Genomic DNA, 13,395 nt, shown 5'->3' with positions numbered 1-13,395 from the left:
TGTTAATTATATCTTCCATTCCCACACTGACCTATTAAAAGCATATTACCTAATAGTTTTAAGTGGATGAAAATTTAAAGCATGGTCCCTGACCAATTACCTAGTGATTAATTCGGGAGTCCGATATTTAAACGGCTAATTGAATATTTCAAATCGAATAATAAGATTTGTTTTTTTTTCGTGTTGCATTTAATATGGCTATTGTCTATAAGTTCGACGCTTAAAGTCTTATCTATTTACCTTGATTGGTTTGACATTTTGGCACATTTCGAACAGGTTGGACACTGCTAACTCACGAGACCCTCAAGTGGGTTCGTCTACTTTTTGGCCTGTACTGAAGAACTTACATGCTTCTGAAAACTTTGTTTAGTAAATCTTAGTAGACTATAATTTAATTTAATTCTGTAAATAAAATCTAAATAACTGGCATTAGTGTAAATCTCTCATGACACATTTTCTTAGTACTAGATTTAAAAAAATCCGGGAAAACCAGTGCTATCCGGTTAATTTTTTTGGAATTCGTTGCCATTGAACGACCTCTGCACGTGCTTATATGTACACGTGTAAGTAAACTTGTTTTGTCAAAAAAACTTGTATTTGAAACACTCAAAGCAATCCCTCAAGACAAACAGAAGCCTTTTTCTCTCAGTAGCTGGTACCAAAATTGTTACGTACAAGATAGTTGTACATTTTATTTTAAAAATTAAATAACACTTAATACTGCCATCTGCAAGTGATCCGTAACAATCTGTAACAACTCCTAGCAAGGAGAAATTCTGTAACGTAGAAAATTAAATTTCTTTCTACAGCTCGGGCTACCGTTTATTAGGGCTTTCCCGGACAATGTCCCACTTTCAAACTGTCATAGAATGTTAATTCGAAGCCTGTCCAGGTTTTGAATTTAAAGCGCTATTCTTACTTATTTCTGTCGTTTTGTTCAACGGCTAAATTGTTTTATTAAGTTTATAGTCCCAACTAATGAATGCCATCAAAAACATTCTGTAAAAACCTCAAGTCTCGCCGTAAAAAGTGGTGAGATCTATATAATACCAAGTCGATTAATCTATTTAGTCTCTACTTAAAGGACCCTCTGTCTTAAGTTATTACGTATGTTATTATCATGCCAATTTAAAAAAAAATACCTTTAAAACAAATAGACCGACCTGGCCATCGCATGATTTAATTATTAGTATGTATCACACTACACAGCACGACGAGAAGTTAATGCTCCTGAAATGTTAATGGCGAATTTGTGTTTTCTTGCGATGACCAAGTCGATCTATTTGTTTTAAAGGTTTTTTTTTTTAAATTGGCATGATAATAACGTACGTAATAACTTAAGACAGAAGGTCCTTTAAGTAGAGACTAAATAGATTAATCGACTTGCTATTATATAGATCTCACCACTTTTTACGGCGAGACTTGAGGTTTTTACAGAATGTTTTTGATGGCATCTCACTTCTTTTTGTAGAGCGAACATAAGTCCAATTTGTATGGAAAGACGTTTTTTTTTCATAATTCAACATATTTTCCTATGGGAATGTTGTTCAGTTTCATGGGCTAAACACCCTTATCCACCCTATACCCCCTCCCCCGTTATGTCTCATATAGTAGGTACCTATTTACACCTATTTATTTTATTTTCTACTGTAATAATAATTCATTAACTGCAAATGTAACCTTGTAATCTTATACATTTATGTGGGATTACAAAGTTATTGTTGCAGTTGGTGTATTTAGAAAACTGGACCGAAATTAGAAAATATTAAATTTTTCCCATGATTAAGACACTAAACCCTATTTGTATTCTAAATTTTAAGCTTCTAAGTCTGCTAGAAGTACCTTAGACTTTTGATGATCGGTGAGTCAGTGAGTCAGTGAATCAGTGAGTGACAAAATTCAAAATTTTAACAAGTTGTCATTCCTAAACTACTGGTTCAAATTGACTGAAATTTTAAATATACCGTGTTTATACAATGACTAATTAGTTGCTGAAAATCCAGGCTTCTTGTTTTATCCACAACGAAATTATAGGGGTGTCAAAAATAGCCCGAATTGCTTCGAGAAAAGGATGTTACGGCCGTGCCGCTTTTTTTTTGCTCGACTTGCGGGGGCACTTCCGTGCCCCCAGATACCTAGATTAATTTATACATATAAAGTTAATATAGTTATCTTAGTATTACATTTCAAAGAACCTACCTATTGTTTTAAAAACATCCATTCAATAGTATAATTTAAAGTATCTAAATCAATGAAGCTCGTTTCCTGCTAATACAAAAATTGCATAATCTCTACATCAAATTGGGAAAATATTAGCTTACTTACCTTATTATTACGTGCAAGTTTGTTGACATCGAAGCACGTATCCACTGTTCTCAGCTAGACAAATGGTAGCCCTATCTACAAGGCATTAGGCACGATTCTTTCCAATCTTGGAATAATCGCAATTTAATTTCAGTTTCGAATCGCGACTTCTGTCTGATCTCGTTTCTATGCAAATTGCCGCAAAACGCTTGACGACTGAATTATTTAATCGAACGAAAGCCATTTGAATAGATATTTCTCTTTAAAAAAAATGAATGTAAATGCATTAGTAACCTTATTGTGGTTTGTTTCGAGTTCCGTATATATATATTTATAAAATTAGTTTCTCTACCATATGTACATTTGTAATAGGTAAACACGTATAGTGTTTCTAACATTTCAATATGACATAAGCAAATTTGAGCCTAGGTGAGAAAATGTAGCCAATATTAGATTTTCTTAGGATCCACACCTAATCGGGCCGTGTTCTACATCACCACAAACAAAATCAAAATTATAAAATTTATTCAACCTTGCCATAAAACTCAGTGCCGACTATTTTTTATACCGGATTTGTAAATTCAAAAATCGCACCTTGAATTCTAATGTGAACTTCAAAAATGGGAGGTAACATTACTATTATTTTTTCTTTGTATCTAAATCACCAGCAGTTGCATACGTCATTTTGAATTTTATATAGGAAGATTCAAAGAGGTCAGCTGATTTATACGGATTGAAAACGAAATCGGTGCGGAAATAGATACCGTCTTGTAATTCCTAGCTATTAACTCTAAGGAAATTATCTGTAGATCAGAAATTGAAATGTAATTATTTTGCTCAATTTTCTCATCGAGTTCTAATTGAACGTCATGCGATTTAATTACTAACTCCATACACTTGATATGGATGGACACGTCGAAATCATCAAACTCTTCGGAGGATTGTGGTACCTCCAGGTAGATACCTACATGACGCATTATCTTGGGATTTTTTGCAGCGCTCTACACCTTCTTATGTAATATTTGAGTGCTCGTATCCTTGAGGCCACTTACTAGGTAGGTACAATAAGCAGAAGTTATAATATGTAGATAATATTTACATTATGGCTGCCGATACAAAATTAAGTAGGTACCCAGACGTTTCACAGGGACACGTCTACTTCGCTCTGTCGATCATCATATCAGCATTGGCTATAAAAGACTCTGGTCGTGGTAGCCGTAACTACGAAGTCATTTAATTTAACTAACAGAAACAACATCGGTACAACATGGTTCGACCCTGAAACTTCACTGATCTCAAAGTTATTACTTAAGTTATTATAAAAAGTGGGATGACCAAGCATAATGTAAACAAGATAATTATTATGTTTTAAAATGTTTAATTTTAATGGTATGTAAGTACTTACTACCACGCAGTCAGTTGAAAAACAGCTGCAAGAAAACTTAAATCAGTACCTACGATGATTATCTCATAAGATAAAATTGGCCTAAGTAGGAGTTTTCGCAGCCGCATTAGTGGAATTTCGCCGGTAAGCCAACAGGCACCCAAATAAGTTCATGTTACCTCAATGTAAATAGTAGATACTTAGCAAGAAAGCTAGTGCTAGGCTAATAGTAATAGTAGACTTTTTACTACGTCTTTCTACCTACTTCACACACGGTGTTCTGTCATAACTAAAACAAGCTGCTGCGGTACATAATGTGTAAACTATTTATTATAGGACAACTACGAGTATCTCCGTCATTTCTAACAGACTGAGACAAACCACTAGCAACCACGCATGTACAGTGCAGAGCACCGATTGCCGAAATGCAGTTTTAATTAACGATAAGTTTCCTGAAGGAAACGTAATCAGAAAATATGTAGGTAGGTGTTCCTACTTATATCAAAGCGCCAGAAATCAATAATTAGAAATCTGATATGTAACTCTATGTTTACGCATTCAACGGTTAAATGAAGCCAACCAACATCGTAAGTACTTGATCATAGTCCTTGTAAATTTTCCGATGCGTTTTTGTATGTATAATTTAATATTATATTATTTGTTTTTATTGCGTTTTATAATTAGAATAAGGATATTATTAAGTGATACTTAATTTATTATATTGACGTCACGATAGTTTGTTTATAATAATAATAATTACTCACAACATTACGTTTATAATCCTTTACAAGAAAATAACATGTATAAAAAAAATAAAAGCCAGATTCTATTGTTAGTGTTTTAAAATTAAAAACATAGGGATTTTTGCAATCAAAAGCCTACAAAAGTTAGATCAATTTTATTCATTGTAAATAAATTTTTTCAATTAATATTAGCATTTCACCCTTTTGCCTCAATTGGTCGTCATATTTTACAATAAATACAGTTAGGTAATACGAAACATTAAAATACGGACAGCAATTCACAAACAATACGAAATACTATTAAATCACAAAAGAAAATACAATACAAAATACAAGAAAATTAATACTCGATAAATAATATCACACAATAAATGGCAAAATCGACTAAATACAACCTGAGTTTTAGAAAAATAAATATACATACACTAGTTAAGGCCTGTACAATGCTGAGTGGCGGAGAAAAATATGATATGATATTTAGTTAAGAATTTTCACACCCAAAACAGTAGCAATCAAACATTTTTGCTTTTTTTTTAACAATACATAATGAACTTAAAACAGATGTAAGCTTCTCTATTAAGTTCACTAAATCCATCAAATTTTAGTGCTGCGTTTTTAATTCTTTACTGAGCTGCCTGCATCTTTGCATGCTTTTAATCAAACAGTATACAGATTGACTTGTTACATCGTTCATATTCGTACATCGTTCCGTTACAAATTATGAAACTGAACGTTTGATTGCTCTTTAAACTTTCCAGCAATAAACTAAGCTTTTTTATTACTCTCAAAGATAAATCCGATTAAGCACGCACCATTTAACTTTGTATGTCTGAAAATAGCAGCAAGCTACTACAAGGAAGACGAAAAATCACGTCGTACTTTCAGCGTCTTGTTGCTGTATTTAGATATACAAAGATAAATGGCGTATGCGTACTTATTTAGAACAAACGCATGCAAACACGTCAATCCGGTCCCAGTACTAATTACGACAAACAGACATAATAATAGATCGACCCACTGTTTACAACTACAATAAGTAGGAATAATTAAATGTAACTTCGTTGGAACGCTGAGTTGTATATCTTACTTTTTATCTTAAATCTAGTCTATTAGTTACAAAGTGTCGTCTTACATTCACACTAGGACAGGACCATAACAATGGTGGTAATTAAATAATTACTTAATTTAGTTTCTTTTGCATGCATGCATTAATGATCCGTCTTGTAGTTCTAGCGTTAACAGTCAGTCGTCTCAACGTACGTAGCTTTGCAGACGATTACAGCAATTTATTCCAAAATAACTGCCAACTTCAAGACAAACGTCGCGACTGCAATATCACAATATTTTCCAAATTATCTTATAGTTGATGACAAATCATTTATTTAATTTTATTGTTTAACGTCCTCTCCTTGCATGAATGATACGACGAATATTCACAGATGGACATTTCTTACTATTATTTCTTCCACATAGCAGTTAACCCTCTCACATCTCGCTTACATCTTACTAATACGACAGTAAATTCTAATGCTCACGATGCTGTAGTACTAAGGAAAGTCTTACGTCTTTTCGACCCGCACTTTATGTCTTTTCATATTAGGACTTAGGAGAACTCTTCGCGATAAAATTGACGAAGCCTAGCTGCTATGTGGACAGACATTAATAATACATTACACAATATCAATAAGTACAGTAAATACACATTGAAAATATGTTTTTTAAAACTTCAACTAATTTGTGCACTGGGTTGATTTTATTTTTTATACTTCAACTTTTCCATAGTCAGATGACTTAATGACCTATAATGAATCCACAATCATTTCGTTGCGCCGACGCATGCGGGGTGTTGTTGTTTGGCCCATATTTTAACAAATCATTTTGTCATATTGATATGTTGTCAATACGTCAAATTAGTTTTAAATATGCATCGATTTCAAACTTCTATCTAATATCGACAACCGGTTAGCGGGCGACAAATTTTGTACGAAAAACCTTATAGCGCCTCTATTGTATCTCGCCTGAACTATTTTCAAACAATTCAAACAATTTCAAATGTAACACCCTCGCTAGTACCAGACGATAGCACAAACTGTAAAAAATCGTTCTACAGTCCTCTGACGATGGAAAAACCGGCCCTAACTAGATTAAATCTTAAGTAAAGTTTATTCAAACAAGTGCTTAAACTATTGCATATTAATATATTGATAGTAAACTTGCCTCTGTGGTTTTCAGTCAAAATTACACTAGATAATGTGAACTCTAGATATACCTAGATGACGGTATTTTCTAGGTGTTTTATGTGAAGATGATTATTCAATTATATTTGAAACATACTACTATTATTATTCGAAAAGATGGGTTATGCATACACCGTAATGGAGTAGCAAAAGTAATGACCGCAATGCTGTCAAAGAAATGGGACATAAATCTATTACAAAATTGCAAACCCAAGCGAAACAAATTCACAGTTACATAATTAGTTGTTACTACAAACATACATAATACTTCAACAAATATTAAGAAATAAACTAATTAAATATTGTATTTCTCAGAGCTGACAATGATAACTTAAGAGTATATCGAGCCTAAAAACATATAAGCGTAAAAAATACATAAATAATGACTAAGAATATTAAGTACTAAACAATTTTACTATTCCCTTAAAAATATTTTACTTACGAAAATTGGATGATTCAAAACTGAATTACGTAGATACCTAGATGATAAATAAGTTGCCAGGTCAGACAAAATATATTAAGTTATAAATATGGCAAAAAGTGGCTTAGGAAATGAGATATTCATATTATTCAAAAGTTCACAACTCGACTTCTTATCTAAAGTGCTCAAAATTGTATTCCTTATCATGATTACAAATGCTTAAATAATTACATTAAAATACCTATATTCATCACGATTAAATGAGTGTTGCCATATTTCAAAAAACATTAATATTTAAAAATATGCACTAGAATCTAAAAAGTGATATTAAAAATAGTTAACTAACCTATTACCTGCCTATTCAGACTTATAGAAAAATAAAAACACAACTCTTTTAGAGTACTAATACCACAATGCCCTGAATATCCTAGTATATCACACTACCTTTTTTAAATTTTGGTATTATATTTTAGAAATTATTTACAAAATGAAATAATTTAAACAGACCAGACTACGTGCTACGCTAATCATTTGTTTGAGATTTACTAAAACCGCCGTTGCATTATGCTTAATTATCTAACTGCCGAATGCAGAAACATTGTTCAGTTCTAAGTTAGTATAATAATAAAATGTTCAAAAGAATTTCTGTCGCCTCGATACACATGTGCGATACAATGCAAGTGACAAAGACAGCGTGACACCGAAATCGACGACCGTCGACAACTTCGTTACGACAAGTCGCATAATTCTTTTAAATATAAAGTGTTGCTGATATCAAGTCGTCAACATATCAAGTCGTCGTTCGGTGAAATACGTGTGGAAACTTGATAAGAGTTGATTAAAGCTGTGCGACGTTTCTGCATTCAGCCAACAATTATCAAATACATGCAATAGCGGCTTTCGGTAACAGTTTTTAAACTGAAAAATGTTGATCTACCCTACAACACTATATCCTATAAGAAAATCACTCTTGCAAAATACTGCTATTATATCAATTGTCTCCAATTACAAAATGTAACAAGCGACAATTGCCACTTATTATATCCATGCAATTCTAAGTCGAACAATGTTTGCAATTAAAACTATTTACATAATTACACTGATTGTATCTGAAAATTACATGTCACTTGTACATTTTCCTTTTAATTTATTACAACATAATTTAGATAAATGACTCTCGTTTTATAGATAGGTTTGAGTCATTTAAGTGATGTTTGTTGAAATAAATAAATACATTTTACAGAAAAACCATGGTCTAGGCTGATAGTTGAATAGTCTATCTAGCATGGTCGATAAAACAAAATGGAAATGCTGCATAATTTCTGCATCTATTATTTTAATGGTAACATCCAATGAAAATGATATGGCCCAGTCGTGACAGATTCTCCATGCATTAACTATCAAGTGAAGTTTTGCATTAATTCTTGCTAGATAGACTATCTACTGTGGGTGGTAGAATCAATAGTAAGTTGTTTAATCAACAGAAGCAAAAACTCCGATAATCATAAGTTTCGAGATTTTACCTTTGTATGCTCGACGTTTGTATACCAACTTACAGTACAATTTACTACAAACCTCACGCATTATCCTGTTCAACCAACGCAGCCTGAGACAACGAGATCTGTTGAGAACTCGGCAATCTTCTCACAAAGAATGTCTTTATACACGGAGCTAGTAAATATATTAACACAGCCGCAGCGATAAGGGATATGGCACATAGCGCCCATTGGGCCGCTCTAATCGAGATCGCTACTTCAGACACCGGTCTTATTAGCTGACAAGTGTCTTTGAGTGACTTAGTCACGTTGTATGGACCCGTTATTCTGGCTTTTGTACCGCAGTCTGATGTTTGCCAGCCGATCCAGCCGGCTGATCTGTTGAATAACACCTGTAAAATTATGAAAAAAAATTACCAAGATGTCTGATTTTATCCAGCTGTCAGCTTTAACAAAGTTACCACCAGAGGGGTATTTAAACAATATTTTCCTGCATCCCAATGTTGTATCTATTTTGTTGCAATTAACAGACTGAATATTGGCTTGTAATAAACATAGACTGAATTTCATGTGGCTAAGTCAACATTAAGTCTAAGACCGGAAGAAAACGTGAGTATGATAAACAGTACGATATTTTTTTATTTTCGTGTGCAGTCATGTTATCTCTCTAATATACTACTGCAAACGATAGCAATCTTTGTTTTCAAGGCTACTACCATCAACGATAGCAACTAAATCATAGAAACTGCTTATCTTTAACCTATCTTGTCTGCTTTATATACAGATTACAGTTAGAAAAAGATATTTATCTTCTAACCGAAAATATTAACATGTAATTTTAGCTTACCTGTAATCCTTCCATGGCGGTATATCCGAGAACAGTTTCCGAACCGCCCGCCTCCAACCCCAGTTTATAACAATACTCGGACACCGTCCCGGTTTTGTCACTGCTATTGTATACTCCTACCACTCGCATGTAGTTCTGAAATGAGAAAATACATAATTTATAAGTAAGTATAGCACTGTTATAAACAGAGAAAGAGAGATTCTGTAGTGTATACGGATTTTAAGAGGTCAATCTCTGGAAGCACTACATATATTTATTCGGAAAAATAATTGTACCATGGCATATTGTATAATTTATGCAAGAAATTACATCTCTACTGCAAACAAAAAACTTTGTTCCTGCGTCCTGAATATGCCAATTACAAAATTCGTAATTTGCCGAAGAAGAATAATACTATATTATTGGTAACACTTCTACCTCACCTGTGGCGGTATTTCTAGAGTAAAGTACTGATTATCTGCATCAGCGCTCAGTAGGTCTATTGCCAGCCATGGCAATGTCCATACTTGAGGCTCTGGCCAGCAACCAGCCTGAAATTTTAAGTTGAAGTATGAATTAAATGTGAATAAATAATCTGAATCTCTGTTCCTCTTTTAAATTATAAGTACGATAAAAAAATATTTACCTCTCCTTGATACCAAAACTCGTCTAATATAAACACCTGAGAATTCCGGTACACATTTTTTAATTCATCTACGACCTGAAATATAAAATTTACAATATAAGGACATTAAAAACACATTTTATATTCTTACAATTATATTTTCGTTATAAATATGTGCTTACAAAAAAAATTGCAAACCTTAGAAGAATGTTCTATTGTTACCTATAAACAACACAACTACAGACCACCCAGACTTAATCTATTAAAAACAAACAATAGTCAATTTATAACGATTGTAGACTGCCTGAGCTGTGTAGTGTTTGGGACTGCATGTTTCAATCTGTGGTCGTAAAAAAGGCATTCGGTTTTTTTTATTCCTGTTGGTATTATTCTTTATTGCACTAGGCTCTTCCCATGGGTATATTTCATATAACTCCACTGCCTACGATTTTAGGTAGGTATAATAGGTTTCAGAAATTACCTTACCTGTCTATACAAATTATCTGGCAACCTTATATTAGTAGTACCACTATCAACAATACTCTTCTCAGCATTCAGTTTCAAACACATATCTTCATCGGGAACATTCACTGTGTCTCTTACTATTTGACTATCATTGGGTGAAGTGTTCACTGGACTTAAAACTCTGATAGATATCACTCCAACTTCGTACCAACGCTTTCGTAAGATTGGCGTTCGGAATGTCTTGATTGGTTTTACTGGTTTGTGGTCATCTGAAATTATACAATGAATATTTTTAATACCATAATAGTTTGTTTAATCCATAGATCCATACTCCATACTCCTTGGAGGAAGAGAACAAAGAACTCCACTTGCTATGATACCTAAATACTGCTGCTTCATTAACATCATACAGTTAAGAGTACTTAGCACAAGAACCTATGTATGTCACAACAATATGAACTAAACCTTGAATAGGCATTCTTTTTTAAAAATAGCTCAAGCCTATTATAAGCCCTTCTTAGGGTGAAAAGGTCATGCAACAAATAGCGCACTGCTTTACTAATATGTATTATAAATGCGAATATTTGTAAGGATATGTATGTTTGTCACTCTTTCCAAAACGACTACTGAGAGGGATTTTAATGAAATTTGGTAAATTGATAGCTTAAATGTTGGACTAACACATAGATTACATTTTACCCTGGGAAGTATTTTATGCAGACAAGGTCCCAGGCAAAAGCTAGTAATATGAAAAGTACATAAAACTAGAAATAAATAGCTAAACAATGTACCTACTACTATAAGACTTACCTATCATCTTAAAATAACCATAATGTGTAGAATTCGAAATACTTATAGGTCCACATAGTTTAAGATAGAATGATATTTGTTTATGTAGAGTGCGGTCCACTGAATCTAGCCATGATTCAACCACAACACCATCACCCCAAGCTCCAACTGGCAGGTATGCTAGTCCAAGAAGACCCTGAAAATATTATTGAAATGAATGTAAGATTAGCAGTACAGTAAACAGCATTATTTATACATAAATTGGCAGAGATTAGCAGTTAATTCAACAGGTACATTGTGTTATATTGTACATTTATGTACAATATAACTATTTTATAAGAAAGAAATGTGTTGCAATGTTAACCAATTATGACTTAACGGATATATTATTACATAATATGGCATGATGAGCATTCAACTTATAAAGCCTATTTAGGCCAAAAAAAACAACAGTTAATTTAATACTATTTGATGATAAAGAAAACAATTGCAAACAACATTACTTTTAAATTAATATTGAATACAGATATACAGTAATAAAATAGTAACACTTAAACTTACCTGCCACCCAGAGCCATTCATGAAGAACTTATGGCTCTGTGTTATAAGTGCTATGTCAGACCTGACTTCTGGTATTGTAGGTAATGAAGGAAACTGTATAAAGTCTGATACAAGGCGACCAGACCACATGCCTTGAGAATACTCAGCTTGGACCTGGGTAACAATTATTAATATTATTTGGTTTTCCAAAACATATTATGAAGTAGGGAAACCCCTTCAAAATCATTTATTCAACCTGCATTTGTATCCAATTTATACATCTTTGACAGACTAAAGTTTTACAAAAAGTTTTACACATGCAGTAAAGGTACAAGGACAAATAATTATTACACACTTTAATAAAAGTTCTTATTGTAGAAGCTTAAGAAACTTTTAATGAAAAATGTATTAAGTTCAAAAAATTATAAATAGAATCTTGTTAGAGTCCAACAAGAAATCATTAATAAGAAATATGTACTTACACTTTTACCACTATCATAAATACTGCTTGAATTGTCTGGGTGGAAATACTCTTTGCTGTTCTGACGAGCATAGGATGCTATGGCTAAAGTTGTGCTACCAGTGTCAACCAAAAGTTTGAGCTGAAAATAACAAAAGACATATTTAACAAACTTCATAAAAAAAATGTTTACTTAAATATCAGTCAAAACAAATGAACATTATTTATTTCAAAATACCCAGACTATTACATACATACATCAATTTATAAATAGAAGTCCATTGAGTTTTTTTTTATTTAAGTATGTGTCAAGAATGTTTCACTGGCCAGCTGTTTATTTACTCATACATGTTACATTGTTGTGTCTAATTTTAGCAACTTCCATCATGACCTCCCTTAACATATTTGTGGTTAAATACGAGAATATTGATTGGATACTGGCCAAACGACGCAGCGGTCCATCATTGGTTACAATTTAAGATCACCTGATTTTAATTACTATTTATCTGTTCTAAATTATTGTTTACCTAAACTAAATTTACGTACCTTTTGGTGTGGATGGCCCAAATAAGCCTCTACAGAATATGCTTGTCCAGCATCTCCGTACAAATTGATTTCTTCACAACAAGCGATATTCAAACAAACAAAACAAATGTACAAAATACTTAGTTTCCCCTCCATCTTTACATAAACATTTTATTATTTTTCAATGAATGTAAGACATATGTTAGCGGAAGCGAAAACACTATGTTGCTTAAATTTATTGACGACAAATAAATTTATTTTTAAATAAATATTTACTTCCAATCCACTGATTGATCGCTACAAACGACTTTGACACTTGACGTACTGACTGATACTTGTCTTGACACTCTTGACAGAGACAGTTGCAATTTGCAATAATCAATGTCCATTTTCAAGTATTTTTGTCTTTTGGCAAGGTATAGAAGACAGATAATGGTATAATATTAAATATAATATTCTGAGGAGATACCAAAACGCTTGTGTGCAAAAGTTTTGATACATCGTACCATAAGTTGTTGTTGCTCGAAATGAATTCTTAATCTGTACGCTAAAATTTTTGACTTGCAGTTTAGAGATTCTC

The 13,395-nt window shown here is 32.8% G+C and overlaps 1 protein-coding gene across 1 annotated transcript; it reads right to left on the bottom strand.

Annotated features, from left to right (window-relative positions):
- Positions 1-4,571: 4,571 nt before the first annotated feature.
- On the bottom strand, positions 4,572-13,125 carry LOC142976169 (beta-secretase 1-like). Its single transcript, XM_076119422.1, has 9 exons — positions 12,837-13,125; positions 12,313-12,432; positions 11,852-12,004; positions 11,312-11,486; positions 10,523-10,770; positions 10,058-10,132; positions 9,855-9,962; positions 9,433-9,567; positions 4,572-8,977 (listed from the first exon to the last, which is right to left on the bottom strand). The coding sequence occupies exons 1-9, from the start codon at positions 12,969-12,971 to the stop codon at positions 8,666-8,668; spliced, it is 1,461 nt and encodes a 486-aa protein (XP_075975537.1). The 5' UTR covers positions 12,972-13,125; the 3' UTR covers positions 4,572-8,665.
- Positions 13,126-13,395: the final 270 nt, after the last annotated feature.

Source organism: Anticarsia gemmatalis, chromosome 10, assembly GCF_050436995.1.
Source record: "Anticarsia gemmatalis isolate Benzon Research Colony breed Stoneville strain chromosome 10, ilAntGemm2 primary, whole genome shotgun sequence".
NCBI lineage: Eukaryota > Metazoa > Arthropoda > Insecta > Lepidoptera > Erebidae > Anticarsia > Anticarsia gemmatalis.
Note: the sequence above shows the minus strand (reverse complement) of the source record. Positions and strands in the feature narration are given on the sequence as shown.

Excerpts from the sequence above, each read along its gene's own strand:
- LOC142976169 (XM_076119422.1), bottom strand. The coding sequence starts at position 12,971 with ATGGAGGGGAAACTAAGTATTTTGTACATTTGTTTTGTTTGTTTGAAT. Across the intron at positions 10,133-10,522 it reads CAGATAATTTGTATAGACAG|GTCGTAGATGAATTAAAAAA; the intron begins GTAAGGTAATTT and ends TTTATATTTCAG. Across the intron at positions 9,568-9,854 it reads CTCTAGAAATACCGCCACAG|AACTACATGCGAGTGGTAGG; the intron begins GTGAGGTAGAAG and ends TTCTCATTTCAG.